Here is a 15,119-nt window from a genome sequence, read left to right on the forward strand (position 1 = left end):
AAAAGCTGAAGTGAAAAATGTATGAATATCAGAGAAGATAGATGTTAAGACAAAGAATATTACTAGAAACGACTATGTTTTATAATGCAAAATAGTTCAGTACAGGAGAAAGATACAATAATTTGAGTGCATATGAACTTAAAAGAGAATTTCAAAATATATGAAGCAAAAATTGACAGAACCCAAAAGGCAACAAACAAGATTAACATGGAATTATAAAAATCACTCAATCCAAAATAAGGCAGAAGAAGTGGAAAAGGGAGATGAAGATCAGATGGAACAAAGAAAACACCGAGATGACAGACTTAAATCTAACCATATCAATTATCACATTAAGTGTAAATGGACTTGTGGTAGGCTGAATAATGAGCCCCCCATGATGGCCATGTCCTAATTCCCAGAAATTGTGAATTACGTTACTCACATGGAAAAAGGAAATTTGCAAATGTGATTAAATTAATGCTCATGAGATGTGGAGATTATCCTTATTATCCAGGTAGGACAAATGTAATCACAAAGTCTTTATAAGGAGGAGGCAAACGAGTAAGAGATCAAAAAGGCGATGTGATGGTAGAAGCAGAAGTTGGAGTGATATAAGGCCACAAGCCAAGGAAGGAGGCCAGCTTCTAGGGCTGGAAAAAGCAAGGAAGTGGATTTTCTTCTAGAGCCTCCTGACGGATTGGAGTCCTGCCAATACCGTGATTTTAGACTTACGAGCTCCAAACTTTGAAAGAGAATAAATATATGTTGCTTTAAGCAACTGTTTGTGGTAATTTGTTATAGCAGCAATAGGAAACGAATATAGCTCTAAACACCACAAATGAAAAGCAAGAACTCTCAGATTGCACAGCAAAGCAAGACCCTACTATAGGCTACTTTCAAGAAATTTACTTAAATATAAAGAAACGAAGAGGTTAAAAGTTAACAGATAGGAAAAGGACATGTGATGCTACTACTAGTCAGTGAAAGGGTGTGACTGTAATAACATCAAAGTATATTTGAATGCTAAGAATATTATCAAGGTTAAACAAGGATTTTTAAATGAAGAAGGGATCTATATTTCAAGAGGATGTAGCAACCCTGAACATTTATGCACTTAGATAACAGAGCTTCAAAAATATGAAATACAACTGATAGAACTTTAGGAAAAAATAGACAAATCTACAGTACAGTTAGAAATTTTAATGGCCTTCTCTAAATAATTTGTAGAACAAATAAAAAGAAATTTGGCAAGAATATGGAAGACTTGAATGATGCCATCAACCAATATGACCTAATTGACATTTATAGTACATACCACCCTAGAACAGCAAAATAGACATTCAAGCACACGCAGACTATTTATCAAAAAAGACCATTTTCTAGGCCACAAAGCAAGTATTGACACATTTAAAATACTTTAGATCATGTAAAATACAATCTCTGACTACAATGAAATTAAATTAGAAATCAGTAACAGAATTCTATATGGAAATTCCCTCAAATGTTTAGAAACTAAGTAATACACTTCCAGATAATCCACGGTCAAGAAGAAACAAAAGGAGGGTTAGTTTCAACGTATGTTGACCTAAGGGAAAATGAGAACACCATCCCGCTATTTGTGGGATGCAGATGCAGCAGTAGAGAGATTTGTTTTTATGTTGAATGCCCATAATAGAAAAAGAAGAAAGGCCTCATATCAGTCACTCAGCTTCACCTTAAGGAACTAGAAAAAAAGAATAAGTAAACTCCAAAGTAAGGAGAAGAAAAGAAAGCATAAAGATTAGAATCAAAATCAGTGTGTATTTCCTCCCCAAACAGGGAGAAGTCAGTAAAACCAAACACTGATTCTTGAGAAGATTAATAAAATTGATAAATTCCTACCCGAACTAAAAGATTGAAGACAGAAATTACTAGTATCAGGAATAAGAAAGATTTTATCACTACAGGATCTGAAGAAATGAAAAGCATAATGAGGGAGTTTTAGGAACAACTTTATTCCACTAAGTAGGACAAAATAGATAAAATGGACAAGTTCCTTGAAAGATGCAAAATCAAAGCTCACTTAAGAAATAGAAAATCTTATATCTATTACCTTATTATGAATGACCTTATATCTATTAATAAAATTATATTTGTAGTAAAAAGAATAGTCACAAAGAAAACTTCAAGACAGATATCTTCACTGGAAATAATTCCAATTCTACAAACTATTCCAGAAAATTCAAAAGGAGGGATTACTTCCCAACTGGTTCTGTGAGGTCAGCATTATCCTGATACCAACATGAGAGAAACATTACAATAAAAGGAAACAACCAATCAAAATTTATCATGAACACATATGTGAAATTTTTAAGTAAAATTGCAACAAATGAATCTAGCAATATATTAAAGAAAGACAATACATAATGTACAAGTGGAGTTTATCCCAGGAATGCAAAGTTGTCTCACTATTTGAAAACCAATCAAGTGAAGTTACCATAGTAACAAACTGAAAAAGAAAGACCGCATCATCGCGCATCATAGTCTCGTACATTCAGGAAAAAGTATTTGACACAATTCAGTATCCATAACTGATTAAAAACCCTCAGCAAACTAGGAGTAGAAGGTAACTTGCTACTAAGAATCCAAGAATATAAAATTTCTGGAAGAAAATATGGAAGAAAATTATTGTAACCTTGGATTAGGCTAAGATTTCTCAGATACAGTAACATAATCATGATCCACAAGAGAACACATTGATAAATAGGACTTCATTAAAACTGTAAACCTCTGCTTTTTTATAAACAGTGTTAGGAAGAATTAAAAGATAAACCACAGTCTGGGAGAAAATATTTTCAAAGCCTATGTCTGATAAAGGACTTTCTCTAGATGTATAAAAAACTCTCAAAACCCAATAATAAGAAAACAACCCAATTAAAAATGGACAAAATAGGCCAGGCGCAGTGGTTGGCTCACGCCTGTAATCCCAGGATTTGAGGAGGCTGAGGCGGGTGGATCACCTGAGGTCAGGAGTTCGAGATCAGCCTGGCCAACATGGCAAAACCCCATCTCTACTAAAAATACAAAAAGTTAGCCAGGTGTGATGGTGGGCGCATATAATCCCAGCTACTCGGGAGGCTGAAGCGGGATAATTACTTGAACCTAGGAGACGGAGGTTGCAGTGAGCCAAGATTGTGCCGTTGCACTCCACTTGGCGACAGAGCAAGACCTTGTCTCAGAAAAAAAAAAAAAAAAAAAAAAAAGGACAAAAGGACAGATGGCAAATAATCACACAAAAAGATGCTTGATGTTACTAGTGATTTGTGAAATGCAAATGAAAATTACAGTGAGACGTAACTAAACACTTAATAAAATAGCTATAATTGAAAAAAAAACTGCCAAGTGTTGCTGACACTATGGAGGATTTAGAACTCTCATACACCAGTGGTGCAGAAGTAATATGGTACAACCACTCTGCAAGACAGTTTAGCAATTTTGTAAAAAGTTAAACATACAACTACTGTATTTATTAAAATAAAAGAAAGCATATATCCATCCCAGTAATTGTACACAAATGTTCATAGCACTTTATTTTCTGTATTAGCCCCAAACTGGAAACAATCCACTTATTTATCAGCAGATGAATGTATAAACACACTATTAGAATATCCAAACAATGTAAATATTACTCACTAATAAAAATGAATGAACTATTGATACAGCAATATGGATGGATCTCAAAATAATTCTACTGAGGACAAGAAGCCAGACAAAAAAGAAAGCATGCAATAATTAGGATTACAAAAGGGCAGAAGTAAACTTTTGGGAGAGATGGATATGTTCATGATTTTTATTGTGGCTGCTGTTTTACAAGTGTATACCTATGTTAATATGTATCCAAGTGGATACTAAATATGTGCAGCTTATTGAGTAATTATTGAGCAATTACGCCTTAATACATCTGCTAAAAAAATCTGGCAGACTTTTACCCAGAATATACAAAGAACTCTCACACCTCAATAAGAAACAACACAAAATTTGGCACAATATTTGAATAGAAATTTCACCAAAGAAGAGATTTTGAATCATCCATAACCATACTATAATGATTAAAATTACAAAAACTGATACAACTTAAACTCTCATGCATTGTTGGTGGAAATGGAAAATGGTGCATCTACTCTGGAAAAGAGTTTTGAACTTGCTTATAAAGATAAATCCACACTTAATCATACATAACCATGCAACCCAGCAATTCCACTCCTAGGTGTTTCCCTAAGAGAAATGATAACATATGTCCACAAAAAGCCTTGTCCATGAATGTTTATAGTGGCATTGTTCATGGTCACCAAAAACTCAAAACATCTCAAATGTTCATTAACTCGCAAATGGATAAACAAATTGTGTTCTCTATATACAATGAAATATTATTTAGCAACAAAAAGGAAGGAACTACTGAACCACAACAGAAGTTGTAGGAACTACAGCTCAGATATGAGTATCAAAAACATGCTATGGCAAAGAAGCCAAAAATGAAGACTACATAATATATTTATATGAAATTCTAGAAAAAGCAAAACTATAGTGCAGAAAGCACAGTAGTTGCCTGAGGCCATGTTTGGGGAAGATGGTAGATTGCAAAAGGGCACAGGGAACTTGTGGGGGTGATGGAAATTTTCTGTATTACGATTGTGGTAGTTCTTACACATCTATACACATTTGCCCATACCTGGCAAACTTTACACATAAAATGGGTGAAGTTTTATTGTTTATAACTTATACTTCAATATAGATATTAAAAAATTAGAAATCAATTTTGTCTGACTCCTTCCCTTTAATGACTGCCATGCAGGATTACTCTCTAGGGAGGAGAGTGTCTCATTTAGCCCAGTCATAGGGCCACCCAAAATGGGAAAGCATTGAAGAAAACAAATTGCTGTAAGAGTCTCCTGTCCCTGCCTTGGATCATTTCATGCTAATCCAAGGCAGTTTACGCTAAAAAATGTGAAATTCATCAGGAATTCGATTAGGTTTTAATTTGTCTTATTTTACTACAAATGGGCCTTATGTTTAGATGGTGATGGCACTTGGAAAGTATATTTATGTTTGTTTCATCTTGAAAGTGTGCTTTTACATATATATTTATGAATGTATATTGAAGCTTTATTATTAGGATATGTCTTTCCTTTGGTTAAATGAGATGTGAAAATGCAACATGCTTAATTTCATTCTATTTTTTAAATTTCTAAACATTGAAATTGTTTTTTGAAATGACGCTTTAAAATATTTAACTTATGAAATAAATTTGTCTCTGAAAATCTAGATGTTATGTATCTATTGTCTCTAGACAGGAATACATTTCTAATATGGATATATATGTCTGTCTTTTTTCAGGCCTGGTTGCAGTATGCTTGAAATCTGGGATGTGGAAGACCCTTCCAATGCAGCTAACCCTCCCTTATGTAGCGTCCTGCTCGAAGACGCCAGGCCTTACTTCACCACAGTATTTCAGAATAGTGTGTACAGAGTATTGAAGGTTAACTGAGAAGGATACTACCCATTATACTATGGCACAATGCCGTGTGTCAAAAACAATCACCCTTTGGCTTATTCACATTAATAAAAATCACAAGCTTTAATAACAGACACTTAAGATAAAAATGGATTGGAAATTTTTCTGATTACTAAAAGGTAAATTACTTTTCTGTTCATTGAATGTCAGCCTTATTAAGCTTGTCATATAAGTTATTAAATCATTCATGTCATACTGCTTAAACAAATGTTCATTTCAGAATTTTAAAGAGAAATGTATATAAAAGAACAATGAATTTTAATAAATCAGGGGTACGTAAGTCCTTTTTCATCCAACTAGGTGAATTGCTTCAGATTTTCTCTAGTACCAGAGGGTACCTGCTCAGACTCTTTGAACCACTTAAGGCAGAAGAATGCAAGCTCTGAAATGACATCCTTAAAATGCTGATACTGGTCACAGCCTCTTTACCTCTGTGAGGAAATTGTAACAGTGTGTCTTTAAAGGTGTTTTTATTTTACCAGCCCTTAAGAAAGATCTCTAATACCTTTTAATACTTTTTTTTTATAATTTCAAGTTGAAGTGTTTTTAAAAACACTTTGTTTTGTAATGTTTTGAATCTCTTGAGATGTGTTTACCCCACTAGATACATATTTGCCACTGGTTAGTTCTCCATCTAAGCTCAAGAGGTTATTCATCTCTCTTTAGATTGCAGTGGTTTTTCTTTTAACATCCAGGTAAAATAGAAACTGCTATGGTATACAACCAAGTTTTGGGGTTAAACATAATCAGAAAAGAAAATCCAGTTAAATTTATGAAGTGAGATTTTCAGATCCTAGATCTCGAATAAAGGAAAGGTCTTTTCATCTTGATGGCCCCAAAGCTTGTTGGTCATGGTCTTTATTTCTGGCCACTATCTTCTTAAATAATATATTTTTAAGCCCTTATTTATTTTTGGTTTTGGATGAGGAAAGTCATGTTTTCTAAGTCCTCTCCCCTAATAAAACCTACCCAGTAATAGTGCTTTGAAAAGTGGTAGTTATCTTGAAGATACTCTTGCCAAATGCAAAGATAAACATTCTTTTTGTCTGCTTTATAAATATGAAATATGCCAGATCTATAGTATTTTAATGTGCATCTACTTTAAATGAGTCATCTTGGGGTTTTTATAATTCCCTTATGTTCTTGCTCCTCTACACTTGAAATAACAAAATGCCTTAATTTTATAGATTAGTTCTCTTATAGTAGACAGACAGCTATATGCAGCAAAACCAATAAAGTTATTTTTCAACTTTCATAGTTGTAAAATATTTTATAACAGAATACAAAACAGCTAAGAAAACATGCCACATTTTATTTTAGCATTTTCAAATAATTTGTTTTTGGTGTAAGCACAGGATGAAAAAGGAGAGTGTCAAAGAAAAGAGACATAACACCTAACATTCATAAAAATTAACAAAGTATATTTTGGATGATGTTTTTACAGGAAATATTTTAAATAAGTTGGTAGAATTTTTAAAATGGTACTGTATTAGCTAATAAAATATTCAGTACAAATATGTGTTTGGATTTATGCATTAAAAACTAATAAAATTATTTCCAACTTTTGTATTTGTAAATTATTTTGGTACAGGAGACAAAGCATCTAAGAAAGCATGCCACACATTTTACTTATTTTAGCATTTTCAAATAATCTGTTTAAGTGATGTGTGGGGCAAAAAAGGAAAAGAGACATAACACCTAACATTCATAAAATTAAAGTAACACATTTCAGATGATGTTACAGTAGCAAAGACTTGTAACTAACCCAAATACCCATCAATGATAGACTGGATAAAGAAAATGTGTCACATACACACCATGGAATACTATGCAGCCATAAAAAAGGATGCGTTCATGTCCTTTGCAGGGACGTGGATGAAGCCATCGTTCTCAGCAAACTAACACAAGAACAGAAAACCAAACACCGTATGTTCTCACTCATAAGTGGGAGTTGAACAATGAGAACACATGGACACAGAGAGGGGAACATCACACACCAGGGCCTGTTGGTGGGGGGTGGGGGTGGGGGGCAAGGGGAGGGAGAGCATTAGGACAAATACCTAATGCATGCAGGACTTAAACCCTAAATGACGGGTCGATAGGTGCAGCAAACCACCATGGCACATGTATACCTATGTGACAAACGTGCATGTTCTGCACATGTATCCCAGAACTTCAAGTAAAATAAAATTTAAAAAGTCAGTAGAACTCAACAAAAAATGGATGAGCTGTACTAATAAAATGTTCCATACACATACGATGTTTTCACATATATGTTATTTTCATGTACTGTCTGTGTTAAGTAACTGTAAAGCCCTTGAAGATCCTGTTTTCTGTCTTTTCTCATCCTTCACAATGCATACATTTTGAAATTGAAATTGTTCTCATATAAAGGGAGAAATCATAGGTTGCTGGGCTTACTAGCCATGTTTACACTGGCAGTGCTCTTTCTTAGCCATTTAAAAATGATTCTGTATAGTCTTACACAGAAGGCAATATACTATGATGGAAATAGTGTGAGCTGTGCAATGAGATGTATCTAAGTTTGAATACTGCTTCTTCCATTAGTTAGGTACCTACCATGTATTCAAAAGATATTCATTAAACACTTACTGTATGTCAGGCACCCCATGGTGGGGGCAGCTGTTTCCTGCTGTCAGTTCTGCAAAGGTCAGGTATTGTTGCTGGCAGGTTTGCTTTGAGTCCTCTCATAGTTACTATCAACTGACCAATATCCTTAAGTTTTTTTTTTTTTCAGACAGTTTCAAACTCACAAAAGTGGAGATCAGATTCAGATTTGATTTTTGACAAGAGCACTTCAGAGGCGGTACTTCTGATTGCAACAGGTCAGGAGGCATATAATGGCCAGCTGTTTCTCTTTTTGTGTTGTTAAGGTTGATCAAGTGGGTTCAGGTATTATCAACCTGGTCCATCTAGCATAACTGTCCAATCAGCCTTTTTCCTAGTAGTATTGGTTGGCATTAGACTTTTTTTTTTGAGAGAGAGTCTCGCTCTCGTCACCCAGGCTGGAGTGCAATGTCGCAATCTCGGCTCACTGCAACCTCTGTCTTCTGGGTTCAAGCGATTCTCCTGCCTGAGCCTCCTGAGTAGCTGGGATTACAGGTGCCCACCACCACGTTCAGCTAATTTTGTATTTTCAGTAGAGACGGGGTTTCACCACATTGGCCAGGCTGGTCTTGAACTCCTGACCTCAGGTGATCCGCCCACCTTGGCCTCCCAAAATGCTGGGATTACAGGCGTGAGCCACACTGCACCCGGACTCAGTTGGCATTAGAGAATGGCATGGGATAGGATAGGGAATAAAATTAATTCAAGGACAGAAGATTTATGGGAACAACTTACTCCTGTTCGTTCCATTTTTTTCCCTGTGACAGCTTTCATCACCTCTTTGGTCTTAGACCTAGTGGACCTGCCTTTGACTCCTATGGTGTCAGGGTGAACAAGCCATCTTAGAAGTTTATAACTGCAAACCATAAGCAATTGAGTATGCATATGTTTGTTGGACTTACAACAAAAATGCTCTACATGTAGCAGGTGTTCAGAGAAGGTTAGCTGTTATTGTCATACGCTATTTTAAATCCTATGTTTGTTTGTTTGTTTATTTATTTTTTGAGACAGAGTTTCACTGTAACAACAGTGAAACTCCAGCCCAGGCTGGAGTGCAATGGCATGATCTCGGCTCACCACAACCTCTGCCTTCCGGGTTCAAGGGGTTCTCCTGCCTCAGCCTCCTCAGTAGCTGGGATTACAGGCATGCGCCACCATGCCCAGCTAATTTTATATATATATATATACACACACACATATATATATATACACATGTATATATATACATGTATATATATACACATGTATATATGTATATACATATGTATATACGTGTATACACATATATACACGTATATACATATGTATATACACGTGTATACACGTATATACGTGTATATACGTATATACACGTATATACATGTATACACGTATATACATATGTATACGTGTATACATGTATATACGTGTATATACGTATATACATATGTATATATGTATATACGTATATACATATGTATATATGTATATATGTACATACATATGTATATATGTGTACATGCATATGTATATATGTATATATGTACATACATATGTATATATACATGTATATATGTGTATACGTATATATATACACGTATATATGTGTATACGTGTATATATATACGTGTATATATATACGTATATATATATACGTGTATATATATATACGTATATATATATACACGTATATAGTATTTAGTAGAGACGGAGTTTCTCCATGTTGGTCAGGCTGGTCTTGAACTCCCAACCTCAGGCGATTCGCCTGCCCCTGCCTCCTAAAGTGTTGGGATTACAGGCATGAGCCACTGCGCCTGGCCAAAATCCTGTTTTTAAACTTCATTTGGTAACAAAAATAGTTTCTCATGTTATAACTAATGCTTTGTAAATTGTTTTATGCTATAGATATCCAAAAATGGGTATGTGGATATCCATTTTGAGGATGTGCCATAATTTATTTAACCTCTCCTTATTTTTAGGTATTTAAATAATCTAAAGTTACACTATAGTGTGTATTTGTATAGTTCAGCTTTCTAACCTAGAATTCTCATAGTGTTTAGCAGCCAGGCTCATCTTCTGTGTACAGGGCATTCTGTCCATCAGACAGCACTTTTCTTAGGTAAAAATCACCTAATCTTCTGAAGTGCAATCCAATGGTAGGAATTTGTTGATAAAAGTTTTCAAGCAGCTAAAAATGATGCTGTTCAATCCAAGCACTAAAGTCACTGTATTGAACTTATAAGAAAGTGCACTGGTGCTTTTTCAGAGACTATTTATTCTTCTCTTATGTGTAACTAATCCAGTTTTTCAACTGATTTCCCAACTCTTAAAAAAATAAGGGATGGGAAACTAGAAGGCAATTTGAGGAAAGATATTAGATGGAGGCACAGTGGAAACTGAAAGGAGTAACTGACAGGTTGACAGTGATAAAGGATAAGGAAAAATTATAAATTCAGATGGAAGAACACAAAGGCACAAGACTCTAAGCGATATGATGTGTTTCATAGAGATTTACACAGTCAGTCTCCCGAGTCATCGAATTACAGCCTGGAATAGCAACAAATATTCTTAACGATGACTTTGACATTTTAAAAAATGTTTAATATTTTTCTGTTTAAAATAAGGGCACTCCTGGTGCGATGCTCATGGCTGTAATCTCAGCACTTTGGAAGGATGAGGTGGGAAGACTGCTTGAGCCCAGGAGTTCGAGAGCAGCCTGGGCAACATAGTGAGACTCTGTCTCTACAAAAAGCTTTTGAAAATTGGCTGGACACAGTGGCACGAACCTGTAGTCTCAGCTACTTGGGAGGCTGAGGAGGGAGGATCGCTTGAGCCTGGGACATTGAGGCTGCAGTGAGCCATGATTGCAACCCTCACTCCAGCCTGGGTGATAGAGCAAGACTCTGTCTCAAAAAACAAAACAAAAAACAAAACAACAACAAACCAAGGGCAGTCTGTAAAGCTATAGTGTATAGTGGTAAACAGCCTAGGCTCTGGATCCCAGTCTACTGAGCAATGTCACTTATTTGAGACTGACCTTAGGCATGTACTTAAAGTCTCTAATATTTATTCTTACCTATGAATTTAAAAAAGTAACATTACCTACCTCATGCGGTTGTGCAAAGATTAAATTCGGTAATGTATTTGAAGCACTTAGCAATGAGCCTGGATAATAAGCACTCAGTAAATTATCACTATTAAAATCAATAGTTGTAAAACAAAATTCTCCTAAAAAAGTTTTATTAGAAATTATTTTAAAACAATAAAAGGTATCATTAGAAAAATTAAGGTAATGAAATTATTTTTTTCTTGATGATATTGTGTTGGTGAGGCATTAGAGTGATAAATACTAGTTGATTAATTTAATTTAATTAATCTTTTTCTTTTTGAGACAGAGTCTCGCTCTGTCACCCAGGCTGGAGTACAGTGCTGCCATCTCGGCTCACTGCAACCTCCACCTCCCTGGTTCAAGCAATTCTCCTGCCTCAGCCTCCTGAGTAGCTGGGACTACAGGTGCATGCCACCACACTAGGCTAATTTTTGTATTAGTAGAGATGGGATTTCACCATGTTGGCCAAGCTAATCTTGAACTCCTGACCTCAAATGATCCACTCACCTCGACCTCCCAAAGTGCTGGGATTACAGGTGTGAGCTGCTGCGCCTGGCCAGTTGATTTATTTAAATATCAGCATCACAATTAAAGTCAGGCATCCTAATTAAAATTTTCTGACTCTTAAACATAAAGCTTTATGTTGATTTAACAAGCAAATTTAACAAATTTAACAGTAGCTTCTTCTTGTTCAGACTAGAAAAACAAAACATTTGTTGGCCTTTATTCTTATTGATTTATATGATATACAATACTAGAGGAGATCATTATTCTATTTGATCCAGCAACCCCATATTAATACTACAGTCTTCCAGCCAGGAGATCAGGAGAGGACTTGGTCCTAGCTCTGTCATTAGCTTTCTGTGAAATCCTGAGCAGGTCATTTGGGGTCTTGACCACTGTTTCCTTACCTGTTAAATGAGAACATAACTCAAATGCTCTTGCTGGCCTGAGAGCACAAACAAGGCCACATAATTCTGATGGCTCTTATCAGCCCTTGCTCCACCCAGGTTTCTCACCCTGCAGTCCCTGCAGCCTATTACTTCCGATATCCCTGGGTAGTGGAGTGGGGAGGCATCTCAAATGTTCTCTTCAAGTCTGATCTGGTTTCCCACAATCTCTTATTGCCAAGGTACCTTAGTACCACTTCTTTTGCCAATGCCCTTCCAGAGAATGATGGCTTCAAGGCCATTCATTGTTGATCTTGAGTCCTCAGAGTATCCCAAACTGCACTGAGCCCATGGTACAGTGAGGATCAGGCATGATCTCCAGCCAGTTCTGCTCGACATTTGTTAACCCAACACCAAACTTGCTCTCCTTACTCTCAGATACTCATGAAATCATTCACAAAACTAGTTCTTTCAGCATCTATCCCCCAACAAAGGCTCAAAAACAGCTCTTTCAGCGACTGGCAGTTGATTGCCATCTCGTTTCCCTCCTCTGTCTGGCTATTACCTCACCCCAGAACTTTAATCTTGCTCCCTGACCCTCCCACCCAAAGCAAAAACCAGATCCTTTCCTAGAAACCCATGGAAACATAGAATGATTCAAAAAGAATTGATTTCTTAAAAAAAAAAATGAGTAGGCCGTGCATGGTGGCTCACACCTGTAATCCCAGCACTTTTGGAGGCCGAGGCAGGCAGATCATGAGGTAAGGAGATGGAGACCATCCTGGCTAGCATGGTGAAACCCCATCTCTACTACCAACACAAAAAATTAGCCAGGTGTGGTGGTGGGTGCCTGTGGTCCCAGCTGCTTGGGAGGCTGAGGCAGGAGAATGGTGTGAACCTGGGAGGCGGAGGTTGCAGTGAGCCGAGATCGTGCCACTGCACTCCAGCCTGGGCGACAGAGCGAGACTCCATCTAAAAAAAAAAAAAAAGAGTAATGAGGTTCTATATGTAGTCAATGAGGTTCTTTATGTAGTCAATACTAATTTATAAAGAAATTACAGCTGTCCCTCTATATTCATGGGAGACTGATTCCAGGACCCCCTGCAGATACCAAAATCCACAAATGCTCAAGCCTCTTATATAAAGTGGTGTAGTATTTGCAAATAACCCACACACATCCTCCTGTATACTTTAAATAATCTCTAGATTACTTATATAATGCCGACCCATCTCCTCATTCATGTGGATTCAACATAGTGCTCAGTGTGTGGCAAATTCAAATTTTGCCTTTTGGAACTTTGTGAAGTTTTTCCCCCCTAAATATTTTTGATCCATGGTTGGTTGAATCTACTGATGTGGAACCTGTGGATACAGAGAGCCAACTGTATTTCTATTAATGTTTCCAGTTATTTCTATGATATTTAAGAGAACAAAAAATATTTGTATCATCTTTAAGCCTGTTATGAGTCCCTCATGTCACATGGTACACAGCAATCCTGTAATCAAATTCATCCCAGGCCACATTCAGCATCAATGATTAACATGCTGCCCATGATGCTACTTCATTTCCTGGAGGCTGCCAGAAAGAGGTGGTACAAACAAGAGTTTCCTGACATAACTCCATGTGCATAGGAATGTAAATTTAAAGCTAATCACTGAGAAATAAAAATTTTGAAATTGTTCAATTTTTAAAAATTCACTCTGTTCCTAGCACCACCAGCCAAATAATCCTACCTTAATTCTACCCTAATCCTGTTTTACAGCCTGGACTCAGCTAGACCCTGCTACTAAAACATTAAACCAAAGGATATTGAGGATTCCTTTCCGCTCTGTATCATACGGTTATATACTAAAGGCACATAGTATTGCGAGGGCGATAAATACAAACAAAATTAAAGAGAACAAAAGACAACAGTACTGAAGGAGCACAGAAAAGAAGAACGACATCAGGGAATGATTATTAGTCTTAGCTTTGGAACTGGAACTTGAAGAATGAGTAAGATTGGCTGGGTGGAGTTGAGATGATACAGTTTGGCTGTGTCCACACCTGAATCTCACCTTGAATTGTAATAATCCCCACGTGTCAAGGTTGGGGCCAGGTGGAGATAATTGAATCACGGGGGTGGTTTCCCCTATACTGTTCTCATGGTAGTGAATAAGTCTCGCGAGATCTGGTGGTTTTATAAACAGGAGTTCCTCCGCACACGCCCTTTTGCCTGCCGTCACGTAAGTCGTGCTTTTGCTCCTCCTTTGCCTTCTGCCATGATTGTGCGGCCTCCCAGGCAGGTAAGACTGTGAGTCAATTAAATGTCTTTCCTTTATAAATTACCCAGTCTTAGGTATATGTTTATTAGCAGTGTGAGAACCAACTAACACATGAGGTAAGGGCAACCCCCAGGAGAGAAAACCATAATGTTCTTTTGGAGAAGAACTCTCTCTCCTTTGTTTTTTGTGAGTCTTTCATAATTTTTCTTTTAGCAGTTTGTTTCCATCAGTTACTTTAAATTTAATGTCATCTTCTCACGAACAAATTAGTATTACAAAGCAATTTATTGTCTGATCACTGAGCCAGTTATAACTAAATGCTACTGATTAACATGGATATTTGGTCCTTGCTTAATGTTATTTCAAAAATTAAATTTTCAACTTGTTGAACTGCCTATTCTCAGATCTTTTCATAGGAAATAATCTAGTGCCTTAAGCTGCTTGGACTATACAGGAGCCCATTAAAGTTGATAACATTTTAATTTGTTTCTAATGAATCCTATTTATATTTATTCTCCCATCATATTGTTACTTATCAAATTAACTCTATTTCACTTGTCACTTTTTTTATAGAAAAATGGAGTTTATTTTCTGTCCATTTTAAAGCAAAACGTCTAGATTTGTTTTCTGTAGCATGAGATTCTAAGGTGAATTCCTTAGCCTATAAAGCAAGGTTTCTATTTCTTCTTCTTCTTCCTCTTCTTTTTTTTTTTTT

The 15,119-nt window shown here is 36.3% G+C and overlaps 1 protein-coding gene across 22 annotated transcripts in view; it reads left to right on the forward strand.

The window, feature by feature from the left end:
* Positions 1-7,098, forward strand: part of DPY19L2 (dpy-19 like 2) — a 104,071-nt gene extending 96,973 nt beyond the window's left edge. For all 22 annotated transcript variants that reach the window (XR_010148002.1, XM_016923122.4, XM_016923121.4 and 19 more), the window contains one exon: positions 5,356-7,098. Coding sequence is in view for 20 of the 22 variants with exons in the window: in XM_016923122.4 (XP_016778611.3) it covers positions 5,356-5,506 (151 nt within the window). In the remaining 2 variants the exon portion in view is untranslated. The remainder of the gene's footprint in view (positions 1-5,355) is intronic.
* Positions 7,099-15,119: the final 8,021 nt, after the last annotated feature.

This window comes from Pan troglodytes, chromosome 10, assembly GCF_028858775.2.
Source record: "Pan troglodytes isolate AG18354 chromosome 10, NHGRI_mPanTro3-v2.0_pri, whole genome shotgun sequence".
Classification (NCBI taxonomy): Eukaryota; Metazoa; Chordata; class Mammalia; order Primates; family Hominidae; genus Pan; species Pan troglodytes.